The 14,659-nt window shown below is 34.8% G+C and overlaps 1 protein-coding gene across 4 annotated transcripts in view; it reads left to right on the top strand.

Annotated features, from left to right (window-relative positions):
- DDX50 (DExD-box helicase 50) overlaps positions 1–14,659 on the top strand; it is a 35,510-nt gene that overhangs the window by 4,053 nt on the left and 16,798 nt on the right. For 2 of the 4 annotated variants that reach the window (XM_037029196.1, XM_037029194.1), the window contains exons 2-8: positions 470–766; positions 4,815–4,890; positions 5,244–5,422; positions 7,375–7,492; positions 7,610–7,795; positions 8,282–8,427; positions 11,457–11,606. In XM_037029196.1, coding sequence (XP_036885091.1) covers positions 470–766; positions 4,815–4,890; positions 5,244–5,422; positions 7,375–7,492; positions 7,610–7,795; positions 8,282–8,427; positions 11,457–11,606 — 1,152 coding nt within the window. Of the gene's footprint in view, positions 1–19; positions 132–469; positions 767–4,814; positions 4,891–5,243; positions 5,423–7,374; positions 7,493–7,609; positions 7,796–8,281; positions 8,428–11,456; positions 11,607–14,659 lie in introns of all 4 variants that reach the window. The other 2 variants (XM_037029195.1, XM_037029197.1) reach the window with 2 other exon arrangements.

Here is a 14,659-nt window from a genome sequence, read left to right as displayed (position 1 = left end):
AAAAACTTTCGGTTTTCAGAGCTTTATGGATATCGGAATTTCAGATAAGGGATTATGGACCTGTACTTCCCTTATAGGGTTGTTATGAAGATTTAAACAAGATAAGCCGAAAACACATTACACAATGCTGGGTAGGTACTCAATAAGTATTAATATTTTTTTCTCTTGGAGATATTTGAAGTTTTTGTTTGTTTTTTAGCTTATAAATCATGGGTTCTCATTCTTTTTCTGAAAAGGAGGAATTTTAATTTCCTTTAAATCTAATGATGGGATTAGACAGGGGCTGGAAGCCAAATCTTGAGGATGTAAGAGATGAGAGAAAGCAATACATGAGGCTAAAACTTGGCATTGGAAACCAGCTTCGATTTCTATCAGGTTACTTTTTAACTGTATATTGAGCTTTACTGTTTGGGGAGTCATGCTCTACTCTTAGAGGAGGGCTTGTCACTGCTTCTTTGTTTTTTCACAGAGTGATAGGAGAAAGTCAAGGCACCATTATTACTCAGATGAGAAATCAGAAACAAGAGAAAATGGTGTTTCAGATGACCTGGATGCTCCCAAGTCCAAAAAAGCTAAAATGAAAGAGAAGCTAAATGGAGACACTGAAGAAGGATATAATAGACTTTCAAATGAAGTTTCTAAATCTCATAAGTCAAGAAGAAAAGATCTGCCAAATGGAGATATTGATGAATGTGAAAAAAAGTCAAAGCGAATGTCTCCCTTACATAGTTCTTCTCATAAATCAAGTGATAATAAGCTAGAGGAGGTATGGATACTTTTTGTTTTGCATTTGACATTATCCTTGAAATATAGGTTAATTTGATTGTTTAAACTAATTAAAGATGATTTTATAATATTTCCTTCTTAGTATTCCAATATTCTCATTTGAACCCTGGAGTCTTTATAGCCGAAACCTCATGAGTCTTTTTTCCTTTGTCCCTTGTTTCTTTTAAGGTATTGCCTTTTCTTTGGGGAGGAGGTGGGGGATAATCAGATTAAAACCTTTTCTATACGTTCGGGTTCTTAAACTTTTTTCCGAATTGCTTATTGATGGTCACCTACTTGCATTTCTTGTAGTTTTTCCCACCCTACCAGTACTCATGAATTGACTTCTGACTTCCTGAAACAATGTACATTAAGCCCACTTGACTTGGTGTATTTTGCCTTCTGCTTTTTCTGCTTTTATAACAATAGAAACTTTAAATGATCTTTGTCTTTGTAACTCAATCTTAAAGCTGCATTTTAACAATAGAAATGAGAGAAAAGTGATCTGAAGAAATCTGTTCCCCTGGGTATTTTGGAGGAATCTTTGTTGCTTTTGCCCAGTACCTGTTAGAGTAGATATTTTCTTGCACGGACTTTCTTTGGTTTGTTTCTGCAGAGTTCATAGATTTCTCTAGGTATTACAAATGTTCAGTAAATTATTTACGTCCTCAGAAAGAAACAACTTTGCTATTCTTAATAATTCTTAGTAGTTAATAATTCTTTATATTTTAAAAAATCTGATAGTTACTGATAATTTAAATATATTTGAGCTTAATTTACTGTATATCTTTGGGGAGTTTTGGGAAGAGATATTGAATCCTTGCCTTACAGTATGGTGTTTTTATTTTTGATTTGCTATTGGTCAGGAAGCACTTACATTACATAGTTGATCTAAATAAGGCCCTACAAATCTGTGTTGATGGTAGAGGACCACACCAGTTGCTCTTGCTCTTTTGGGATTTTGCCTGTTTATAAGCAAAATAAATAAAAGAACAGATAAGCTTACCTGTTTATAATTTTATTTAGATCATGTTAGGATTCAGGAATTTTACTTCTAGAAATTTATCTTCCTAAGGAGATAAAAATGAGGTGTGCAGAAATGTAGGAATAAGTTCTCTTATTACAGTGACACTGTTGATAATAGCCAAAAATTAAAACATCCTAAGTGTCTGGTAGTAAGGCAGTTGGCTTAATAAAATACACTATATGCAATAACATATATCTATCCTAAGGGTCATAGGAGAATGTTAGGAAGGCATTCAGTGTCTCTTACTAAGTGAAAAAAAGCAGATTACAGAACACTATATACAGTATTTCTTATTTTTACTTTAAAAATTTCTATGTGCATAGAGTGAGGATTGGGAGAGTGTTTGTTTCAGATCTGACTTTAGCTGACTGGATTACAGGTAATTTTTCTTTCTGTTTATATATGGTTTCTAAAATTTCTGCTGTGAAAATATACTACTTTTTTAAAAAATATATTTTATTGATTATACCATTATAGTTGTTGTTCTATTCCCCCCTCATTCTCCTCCACCCTGCACACCCCTTCCCCCACCATTCCCCCACCATTCCCCCCTTTAGTTTATGACCACATGTCTCAAGTTCATTAGATTCTATATTTCCCCTACTATTCTTGCCCTCCCCCATATCTATTTTCTACCTACTGTCTATGCTATTTTCTGTACTTTCTCCCCCCTTCTCCTCCTCCCACTCCCCTGTTGCTAACCCTCCATGTGATCTTCATTTCTATGGTTCCACTCCTGATCTAGCTGTCCTCTTGGTTTGCTTTTGTTTGAGGTGTGGTTGTTGATAACTGTGAGTTTGCTTTCACTGTTAATATTTTTCATCTTCTTTTTCTTAGATAAGTCCCTTTAACATTTCATATAATAAGGGCTTGGTGATGATGAACTCCTTGAATTTGACCTTATCTGAGAAGCACTTTATCTGTCCTTCCATTCTAAATGAAAGTTTTGCTGGATAAAGCAATCTTGGCTGTAGGTCTTTGGATATCATGACTTGGAATACTTCTTTCCAGCCCCTTCTTGCCTGTAAGGTCTCTTTTGAGAAATCAGCTGACAGTCTGATGGGAACTCCTTTGTAGGTGATTGTCCCCTTATCTCTTGCTGCTTCTAGGATTCTCTCCTTCATTTGAATCTTGGCTAATGTAATTATGATGTGCCTTGGTGTGTTCCTTCTTAGGTCCAACTTCTTTGGAACTCTCTGAGCTTCCTGGACTTCCTGGAAGTCTATTTCCTTTGCCAGACTGGGAAAGTTTTCCTTTATTATTTGTTTAAATATGTTTTCCACTCGTGGCTGGTTTTTTCCCTTCTGTTACCCCTATAATTCGTATGTTGGAACGTTTAAAGATGTCCTGGAGGTTCCTAAGCCTCTCTCAGTTTTTTGAATTCTTGTTTCTTTATTCTTTTCTGGTTGGATGTTTTGTTCTTCCTTCTGGTCCACTCCCTTGATTTGAGTCCCAGTTTCCTTTCCATCACTATTGGTTTCCTGTGCATTTCCCTTCATTTCAATTAGTTTAACCTTCATATGTTCCTCTAATTTGTGGCTAAAATCAACCAGTTCTCTGAGCATCCTGATGACCAGTATTTTGAACTGTGCATCTGATAGGTTGGCTATATCTTGGTCGATTAGAGTTATGGGCTCTGGGGCTTTGAGTTCTTCTTGAGCCATATTTTGGACTGTTGGTGCCTATTATGTATGAAGAGCGCAGCCCTAGGTGTTCACCAGGGCGGGGCAACTCAGTCACTGGGTTGTGATGCTGTATGTGGGGGTGGGGTCAAAGGAAATCAAGGTGGTCCCCTCTGCCTCCTCCTGCTACCTGGGCTGGTCTGTCTCACTGCTCACTCCTTTGCTGGGTTTATCTGGGCACGCGAATGTGCAACTCTGCTCAGCCTGCCTCTCACCAGGTCCATCATGCTACTCCGGCTGACTGCGCGCCTGGGTCGCCCAGGTCACCTGGGTTGCCTGGGTCACCTGGGTCAGGGGATCCTTCCCGCCTGACCCTGCTCCGCTGCTGGCTCCGCTCCTCTCACCAGACCATTTGAACAGTTCGTTGTTGTCAGACTGCCGTATAGTTCAGTTTTCTGTTCTTTGGCTGCGTCTTTGTTCTCCAAACCTTTGTTGTATTCAAACTTGGCTGTGGGAGAAGGCACAGTGTTTCCACCTACACCTCCATCTTGGCGGAAGTCCGAAAATATACTACTTTCATAATATATTTTTCTGTTAGTCTTAAAAAGTTGACAGCATTGAGGTTTCCTTAATGGCTTACTATTTGATTTTGCTATTAATGTCTTTTATTTGATTCCCTATTTGAAAATTGCTATTGTGTGTGGTTCTGGAAATAATTTCTTAAACACACCAATAATAAAGTTTGTAGGTAGATATATTGTCTTTGTTCTATATACACACTGAGTGGAACACAGAATTTTTAATGACTGTTAAATGATAATGTCACCCTAACCTGTACATATGTTAAAGATATTTTCAAGCTTATGGGAACTTTTCTTTGTATTTGTGACCTAAAAAATGCTTTTTAGAGCTATAGAACAACTTTTTAAAAAATAGAACAACTTTTAAACTTATTTTTGGGAGCAATTTACATTCCTCATTGTGTGATTTCTTTTAGGACTTTTATTGGCTGGTGTTAATCCCCATAGTTAGCACTGTTTGTATCTGAATGTGATTTAGCTTATTAAATAGTTCTTTTGTAATATCTTAGTTAAATGGAACTATATTTTGATTTATGTAAGAGGTGTATTTCTAAAGGGAGTTTTATGTGTGAATTTTTAAAAATGTATTATGGGAAAATATATTGATAAGCTTGCTACAATATTTAAAGGGATTCTTTTGAAATTGAAAGAATTTCTCACTAATTTACCTTATAAATTAATCTATATAGTTTTTGCAAGTATTAAGCTAAAGTTGATTTGTTAGCTTATTTAGTAAAACTGAAAACAGTAAGTGAGGAAAAGATTCTTAATACTTAGTCAAATGTGAACTATGTTAGAACTTTGATTTCATTTTGACAGACCCTAACACGTGAACAGAAGGAAGGAGCTTTCTCCAATTTCCCTATTTCTGAAGAGACTATAAAGCTTCTGAAAGGTACTATGAATTTTAATGGATGTGCAATGGATAATCTAAATCTAAAAACTGGATTTTCTGGCCAAAAGGAGAATATAGAAAGCATAAATAGCTCATCTTTAATTGCAGTTATTTCTACATCATTCTTTTGGGTATCCTGATCTGTTTTTAAATCTAAAGAATCATATATATTTGTCAAAAGTTTAGATCTTTTTAAAAAATAATTCCTCTTTGGAGTAGGAATAACTGTAAATGTCACTAGGTGGTATATCTTTAGGCAGACGTTGAGGAATCAGGATTATCATTTTCAAAGAAATATATTTTTTTCTAATTCTAGTCTTAAATAAATATTTCAATGAAATCTCATTTTACAGGTCGAGGGGTAACATATCTCTTTCCTATTCAAGTTAAGACCTTTGGTCCTGTATATGAAGGAAAAGATTTAATTGCTCAAGCACGGACAGGAACAGGAAAGACATTCTCTTTTGCCATTCCCTTGATTGAAAGACTCCAAAGAAATCAAGAGACAATTAAAAAAAGCCGCTCACCAAAGGTAACCATTATAGGGAGTAAAAGGTTTAAACATTAATGAAAAGGGAAAGAAAGAGTATATTGGTTTTGAGTTCAAGTACCCCCAGGATAGAAAAGTTAGCCCCGTGGCATAAAGTAAAACTTTGGGTCCTAAAGCAAAAATGTGTTGATTTTTCTTTCTTTCTTTCTTTCTTTTTTTTTTTTAAACAAAAGAAATCTCACTCTGACCAGTGTGGCTCATTTGGTTGGGCAAAGTCCTTCAAGGCAAAAAGTTGCAAGTTCCATTCTTGTTGGGTCACGTGCCTGGGGTTGTGGGTTTGGCCCCCACTCAGCTGGGGTGTGTGCGAGGTGCGTGTTTTTATGGCCAGCCTTTTCATGTTTCTCTCTCACATGAGTGTTTCCTCTTTCTCCCTCTCTTCCACTCTCTCTAAAAATAAGTAAGTAAAATCTTTAAAAGTAAAATCTCAAGTAAAGCTGGAGTGGTTATTGCATATGAATGTTTATGGACCCTTAGATATCTTTGATAACTATAATTATTATAAAGCCAGCATATGTAATTTTAGGAGTATTTAATTTATAGTTAGTGTATTTAGTGACCTTTTTCTTCTCTTTTTTAGTCATATCCTTTGCTTTTAAATAATGAATTTGCTTAAGAGGTATTCATTTATTTGGTCATTTAGCAAATTATCAATTTTTTTTCATTGGTTGACTTTAAGACGAGATTATGGAATGATATTGCTGATTCCTATGTTATTGGGGTACTGGAGATCTGTCCTGATGTATAAGTAGTGAAGAACAGAGAGGACCTAGTGAAATTTTAGCTTAAAGGTAGACTTTTTTAGAATCCATGTTTCTTTTAAGATTCATAAAAGTTAAGAAGAGCCCTGGCTCGTGTGGCTCAGTGGGTTGAGCGCCTACCTGCACATTGAAAGGTCACCAATTAGATTCCCAGTTGGGGCACATGCCTGGGTTGCTGGTGAGGTCCCTGGTTGGTACTGAGCCAGAGGCATTCAGTCGATGTATCTCTTATGTATCATGTTTCCCTCCCTCTCTTTCTCCTTTCCTTATCCTCTCTTTAAAAATAAATAAAATCTTTTTTAAAATGTGAAGAAGAAAAATCAGCAATTAGTCACAAAAGATACGTGACGAAAAGTAATTTGCTCTTTGAGACTATTAAATGGTATTGCAGTATGAAAATATGACATACATGAATGTAATTAGTCATAATGGTCTTGGGTCAGGTTGGCCAACAGGGCAAATCTTTTTCAGAGAATTCTGCTTCTTAGGTAAAATTAGGAAACATTGCAAATAATAGAAATAGGACACAGTCTGAGCACTGCCTTAGAAACTTTTACGCCGAAAGGTTGTTACTGGAAATTTCAGCTCTACCACTTTAGCTGTTTGGTCTTGGGCAAGATCTTAACTCCTCTAAGACTCAGATTCCTCTTTTGTAAAATTGGAATAATCCACCTCACAGGGTTTTTGTGAGAGTCAAATGAGGTAATTCATGTAAAGCAGTAGTGCCTGGCACATCGTGAGCATTTATTCATTCAACAAATGTTTTTTGAGTATCTGTTCTCTGCCAGGTACTGTTTGAAGAACAAGGTATACAATAATTCAAATGGACATAAATTCTTGCCTCCGTGGAGCTTACATTTTAGTGAGTGAGAAACAATAGGAAATAAGTAAAATATAAATATCATATGGTGTAAATGCTAAGGAGAAACTGGGGCATGAGGGTATGAAAAGAGGGTTAGGAAGCTCATTGAGAAAAGTGAGTTTTGAAAAAGAGATCTGAAGGAAGTAAGGGAGAATAAAATGAATATAAGCTGTTGTTCTTGTTTTTTGTGGTGTCATTAAGTACCATTAATGCTGAGATTCCTAGTTTTAAATGTACCTTAAAAAAAGTCTTCTCAATTTAAATTTAGACATCTTTAGAAAAGTGTCTTTTTGTTTTTTAAACCTCTTGCTCAGGTACTTGTTTTGGCTCCTACAAGGGAACTGGCAAATCAAGTAGCCAAAGACTTCAAAGATATAACTAGGAAACTCAGCGTAGCGTGTTTTTATGGTGGAACATCATATCAAAGCCAAAGTGAGTAAATATGTATAATAGTAGCATAAAGATCTATTTATTACTTTAATAATCAAAAGAAATAATAGGAAAATATATATTCATTTACATATTGCTGATCTCTCTCTCCTCTCACAGTTAATCATATTCGAAATGGTATTGACATCTTGGTTGGGACCCCTGGTCGGATCAAAGACCATCTGCAGAGCGGCCGATTGGATCTTTCTAAGCTGCGCCATGTTGTGCTTGATGAAGTGGATCAAATGTTAGATTTAGGTTTTGCTGACCAAGTTGAAGATATCATCCATGAGTCCTACAAAACTGGTATATCCTAATTCAAAATAAGCATATTAGCAATTATTCTCTTATCTAAAAACTTAAATTTTTACTTTGTAATTTTTACTGCATTGTCCCCAGTGTTCTAACAGAACTGAAGTTATTTGGTATCTGTTCTTTTCATGAACAAGAAAATATGATAGCATATTTTAAGTAACTATATTCTGTTTTCTTTGCCTTCTTCCATCCTTTTTTATAGTCAGCAGTTAGATTTACTAATTCATGTTATTGAAAGTTCCATTTCATTTTCTTTGCCCATTGTTCCTTCTTCAATTCTCACCTTGCTTCTGGGTTCTGTCTTGTTTATATTTTTCCCGGTTTTGAAAGTTGAAAGTTTTAATAATTGTAATGAAGTTTGTGTGTTCAAAATTCACATTTTGAAATTTTCACTATTTTCTCAAAGTTTAGGGGGATTTTTAAGAGCTGACTACATCATGGGATATTAAAAAAGCATTTGAATTCTTTTTGTTTAAGATTCTGAAGACAATCCTCAAACTTTACTTTTTTCTGCAACTTGCCCACAGTGGGTATACAAAGTTGCAAAAAAATATATGAAATCCAGATATGAACAGGTTGACCTTGTTGGAAAAATGACTCAAAAGGCTGCAACTACTGTGGAAGTAAGTAGCTTTCCAGCATGACAGATTTTAACATTTAGTTGGTATTTTGAAATTTGTTGAAGCTAAACTTAAGTTTTGGGTACCACTTCGGTCCAAATCTTTTTTGCCCTTAGTCAGTGAGATACTTATGTAATTCTATAGTATGAGATTGAAGAGCAGAACAGAATAAATAGGGAGAAAAGGCATGAGTAGACAAACTCTAGGAGAGAAACAAGCAGCCAAGACGGAATTATAAAGTGTGTAGAATGAGGCATAGGAGGTACTTTGTATCAATTCAAAAAGAATGGTGCTGGGGTAATTTGTTAAAGCTTCAGTGAAAAAAAGTTACATCCTCATTCATATTCTATATCAAAAAAATTTTCAAGAGATTTTTGAAAATTAGGCATAAAATCATTTAAAGCACATGTAAGTGAATAGTTATTTGATTTCTGGAAAGGGGAGGCTTTTGTAAATGGAAAGTCAGAAGAATGTAGTATAAAGAAAAAGGTTGATAATTTTGACTCCATGAAAATTTAAATTAATAATATGTTTCAAAAATAATATTAAAGGTAATATTTGCATGGTTTATGATAGGTATGTACCATATATATAACTTCTCCATTTAATAGAGGTACATATATGTGGATATAGATTAAAATAGGCTTAACAAACAATAGTATGATCTGTAAATACAACATAGTGGTTACAAAGAATGCATTTGAGCAATACAAACCAAATTACAAAACAATATGTACACAATTATACTGTTTATAAAAACACAAAAATGCTAGATTTTTTAAGATAGGTTGGAAGGATAAACATCAACTTAATAATAATTCTAGGAAAGAGAACTTTTTATTGATAGGATGGCCAGATGAAGCTTTGTGTATTTTGTAATGACTGAAAGTTTTACAGTAAGAAAGTAAAATGTATCAGTGAAACATTTTATTAAGGATGTTTTCAAACATATACAAAAATTGAAGGGATTTGATATACCTATCACCAGGCTTTAAGAATGATCGTTCTTATACACCCATACAGTCTTTCTTCATCCTTACATTTAAAGCAATCTATGGCATTGGCTGGTGTGGCTCAGTGGACTGAGCACCAGTCTCTAAACAGAAAGGCTGTTTCCAGTCAGGACATGTGGGCCCAGGTCCCCAGTTGGGAATGTGTGAGAGGCAGCCGATCCATGCTTCTCTCCCCCTCTTTCTCCCTCCCTCTCCTCTCTGGAAAAATAAGTAAAAATCTTTTAAAAATAAATAAATAAAGCAATCTGGTTACCATATCACCTTCAGGTAATTTAGTATATTTTTTAAAAGGATAAGGACTCTTTAAAAAAACAAACAGCAAACCAAAAAGTTACTATCACAGTAAAAGAAAACAATTTTTCTTTAATACAACTAAATATCCAGTGTCCACATTACCCCCCCCTTTTTTAAGTAGTTTGTTTGAATCTAGATTCAGATAAGATCCTTGCTTTATACTGGTTTGTATGTCTTAAATCTTTATAATCCGTAGGTTTTTCTGTCCATTTTTTTCCTTGCAATACTTTGTTGAAAAGAATTGGTCAGTTAGTTGTCTTACAAGTTTCCCACAGTCTCAACTTTACTGATTTGCAACTCGGTGGTGTTCTTTAACATGCTCCTCTGACTTCATTTTCCTGTGAGTTAATGGTTAGATTATTAATGGTTAGGCTTGATCAGATACAGGGGGGTTTTGTTATTTTTTTGAGAGTGGGGGAAGCAAGACTTTGTCGTAGAGAGTAAAAATGATTCTTAGTTTTGCATGCTTTCCTCTGTTTTCCAGGTGTACAGTAATTTATGTTACATTTCTAAGATAATTTTGAGATATATTTTAAAATGCACAGATTTAAAATGTACAGTTTAAGTTTTTTAGCATGAGCATTTTCAAACAACAAAAAGTTGAATTTTGCAGTGAACACCCATACACCCTACAGCTGGAATCTGTCATTAACATTTTACTATGTTTGCTTTATCACATATCTACCCATCCCTATATCCATTTTATTTCTTGACGCATTTCAAATTGCAGAAATCAGTGTACTGCCCCATAAGTATTTTAACATGACTGTCTTTAGAGCTCTTACTGTCTTTACTAATTACTAAATATTAGTAATACTTACTAATTTATATTGAGGTAAAATTCTAATAACTTAATTTAAATTTGTAAAGTGTACAATTTAATATCATTTAGTACATTAACAATGTTGTACCACCATCTTCTATTCCCAAAACACTTCATCATCCCAAAAGGAAACCTGGGACCATTTGGTAGTTGCTTTCTCCTTCCCTAGCAAGTGCCAGTCTGCTTTTTGTCTCTGTGGATTTACCCAGTTAGATATCTATCTCATAGAAATGTAATCATATAATATGTGACTTTTTGTGTTTAGGCTTCTGTCACTTAGCATGGTGCTTTCAAGGTTTGTTCATATAGTATTATAGTTGTTAAAGATAAGATTTACATACAAAAATGCAAATTTTTAAATGTACACTTACTTAGTTTTGATTAGTTCATACATGTGTGTAACCCAAACCCCTATCAAATATAGAATATTATCATCATCACAGAAAGTCCCCTCATGCTTCTGCCCCCTGAATCCCTCATACATAGGCAATCACTGTTCTGATTTTTTGCTACCATAGATTAGTTTTGCTTGTTTTAGAACTTCATGTAAATGCAATCATACAATGTATATATACTCTTTATTCATGGCTTTATTCACCCAATATATGTTTTGAGATTCATCCATGATGTTGCATGTGTCAGTAGTTGGTTTCTCCATCTCTCTTTTAGTTGGTTCCTTTTAAGTACTCAGTAGTATTCCGTTGTATATATACTGCCATTTATTTGTCTTTTCATCTATTGATAGCCATTTGTACATTGTTTTTAAATGGGATTGGGCAGAGTCTTTGTTTTTCTGTCTCCCAGCAAGGCCAATTCTTGAACAGATAGAAAAAATATATACTCGAGAAATCAGTTTTGCTAATTTTAATGAAATAGATATTTGGCATTTTGTTTTCTCAAAGCATTTGGCTATCCAGTGTCATTGGTCTCAGAGACCAGCAGTTATTGGAGATGTCCTTCAAGTCTACAGTGGTTCTGAAGGGAGGGCTATTATTTTCTGTGAGACCAAAAAGAATGTGACTGAAATGGCCATGAATCCACACATAAAACAGGTAAGTCTTTTTTCATGGTTTCTTTAATTGAGATTATAGGGATCAATCACTCAACAAAAAACTAGATTGTCCTTTGTGGCCCAGGTTCAATAGTCATTTGTAGAGTTGAGTCTAATTCAGAAAGAAGTTGTAGCTAGCCTCTCTTGATCTGTTAAATCAGGATACAGTTCTTCCTGTTTTCATGAAGTTTGTTAAGATTTTGCAAATGTGAGCTTGAATATTACAGAGATTGAAACGTAGTGTCTGCAGGTGGGAGTAGGTAGTACTTTAGAGTTGTGTTACAAAACAAATCACAAATATTTAATGAATGAATCAGAATACTAAGTCCATGTGTTTTTTTCTTTTAACTTTTTATTGGAGAAAATTTGAGACACAAAAGTTAGCAGTGTAATGAACCTCTATGTAATCATTCTCTAGCTGCAATAATTATTTCATCCAAATTCTACTCACTTCGTACTCCTAACTCATTTTGATGCAAACCCTAGATAACATATGTCCCTAAATATGGGTATGTGTCTATAAAAGAAAAGGATTATTTTTAAAAACTCACCATGTTGTTATTTAAACAATTAACAGTAATTAATACCTTGAAATAGCAATTAGTGTTCAGATTCTCATTTGCCTCATAAATGTTTTGCTTTGCCTTTTATAGTTTTTTTTTCTTGGATCTGGAAGCAAGTAGGATTCTTTCATTATGTGATTTCATTAAATCTCATCAATATATGGATCCCTTCTCTATTTTTTTTCATAGATTTTTATTCTTGCTTAACAAGCCAAGTTTCCATAATCTAGGTAGGGTCGTCCAACCTGTACCTGCAGGCCACATGTGATTCAGAATGGCTATGAATGCATTGCAATACAAAATCATAAATTTACTTAAAACATGAGATTTTTTTGTGATTACATGTCACAGTGTATTTATTGTCTGGCCCAAGACAACTCCTCTTCTTCCAGTGTGGCCTAGAGATGCCAAAAGGTCCGACACCCCTGATAGAGTATTGCTTCTGTGTTATATCATTTAACATGTTCCACTGTCTTCTGTACTTTCTGAAAATTCAGGTTTGTTTATTTGGAGCAAAACTATTTTATAGGTGGTATACTTCCATTAGAAGGTATATGATGTCTAGTTCTTTTTCTTTTTATGATGTTAATTTAACAGCCATTGTAATAATGCCATTGGTCTTTATGTCATTGTTTCTTTAGTTCTTTTTTTAAAATCAATGTATGGTTGCCTCTGCCGGGGACATACAATGTATCATGTGTCCCCTGCCAGGAACTGGCCTGCAACCCAGGCATGTGCCCTGACTGGGAACTGAACTGCGATCCTCTGATTCGCAGGCCCGCACTCAATCCACTGAGTACACCAGCCAGGGCTTCTTTAGTTCTTTTTAGTCATTTTCTTGTCTGTGACTTGTTATCTAGTATATTCCTGGTGAAAAACTCATGGGAACAATATTGCCTGTTGATAATAGCGTGATTGTAGCTTTATACCTGAAAATCATTTTGGCTGGATATAAAATCCTTGATTTAAATTTTCTTTCCTTCATTATCTTAATTTTTTTATTGTTTTTGGAATAAAGCATACCATTAAAAGTCTGATGCCAGTCTGATTTTTTTCCCCTTATAAGGGATTTTGGTCTTTTGCCTGAATGCAAAAAGCTTTTTTCTTTTTCTTTAAAAATCAGCAGTTGCCCTGGCTGATGAGGCTCAGTGGATTGAGTGCCGGGCCTGTGAGCCCAGTCTGGGCACATGCTTGGGTTATGGGCCAGGTCCCTGGTTGGGAGTGTGTAAGAGGCAACTCAGCTGGATGTTTCTCTTGCACATCAGTGTTTCTTTACCAGTCTTGTCACTGGTAAAGAAAGGAACAGTGACATCACTGTTCCTTTCCCCTCTCTCTAGAAATGAATAAATTAAATCTTTAAAAAAAATCAGTACTTATACTAGAATATATTTTAGTGGTGTTCTTGGTCACTTTTTCTGGGTACACAGTGTACACATGCAATTTCTAATGTTAAATGTGTATGTTTTTAATTTCAGCAAAATTTTCTTGAATTACAATTTTTTGGTATTTAGTTTGATTGCTTTGGGGTTTTTCTTAACAGACTCTTGTTATAAATATGTTGGTTCTTCTTTTCTCTCCTTTTTTACTTTATCTCAAATCTTTTTTAGTTTCTTTCTTCAATTTTTAAAACTTAACATTCTTAAAGCATCATTTATTGTGCTTACTCAATATTGTATTCCTTCCAGTATACTCTTCATTTGTGTAAAGTGTTTATTTTTTATTTCTACTCATGACTTGAGTCATTTCACCTTAGTCCTTAATTTTTCGCATTTCTTGTTTGTTCATACATCATTTTTCTTGTTCTTTCATACATCATTTAAAAAAATTTTAGTTCATTCAGAAATATGCTAAACTTTTCATCTGTTTTGTGTACATGCCTTTGCAGAGCTCTTTCGTTATTTGTGGGGATACTAGTCTGCTTATTTTTTCCCCTTCCTAATTAACTTTTATAAGATTTAACCAGTATCTTCTGATATTCATTTTTAGATGAAATTAATCTTTTTGAGTTTTAGATGAACAGGTATGAGTTTTCTACTTCAGAGCTCTAGAGCTGCTGCTTATGTTACTTTTGTTAGTGTTTAAGAATTTGGTCTGTAAATTGTACTGCAATAAAGGTGTTTCAAAAAAAAAAAGGTCTCCCACTTTCTCAGCTTTAGCTGTCTTTTCCATCACTTTTATCTGGCTATATTCCCTCTCTCTCTCTCTCTTTTGCTTCTGTGGTCTCTGGCATCCTCAGTTTGGATTCTAGGTCCAACAGTTTCTCCTCAGTGTGGGGCTATGTTCTGGCAAGGAAGCACTGGCTTGTTCGTTTTGAAAGTCCTTACAGGGTCCAGACTGCTCCAGCCTCTTTCAGACCTTACCTCTGGCTCCTCACTGTCACCCTTCAGTGCGTGAAAACTCTCCCAGTTTCAGCTGTTAGTCTCAGATTGGCCCATTATGTTCTCCAGGAAGTGTCTGTTCTTAGGACTAGCAAATTCCTTACATATATACA

The sequence above is a fragment of the Sturnira hondurensis genome, unplaced genomic scaffold, assembly GCF_014824575.4.
Source record: "Sturnira hondurensis isolate 20B ecotype Veracruz unplaced genomic scaffold, ASM1482457v3 Scaffold0020237, whole genome shotgun sequence".
Lineage (NCBI taxonomy): Eukaryota > Metazoa > Chordata > Mammalia > Chiroptera > Phyllostomidae > Sturnira > Sturnira hondurensis.
Note: the sequence above shows the minus strand (reverse complement) of the source record. Positions and strands in the feature narration are given on the sequence as shown.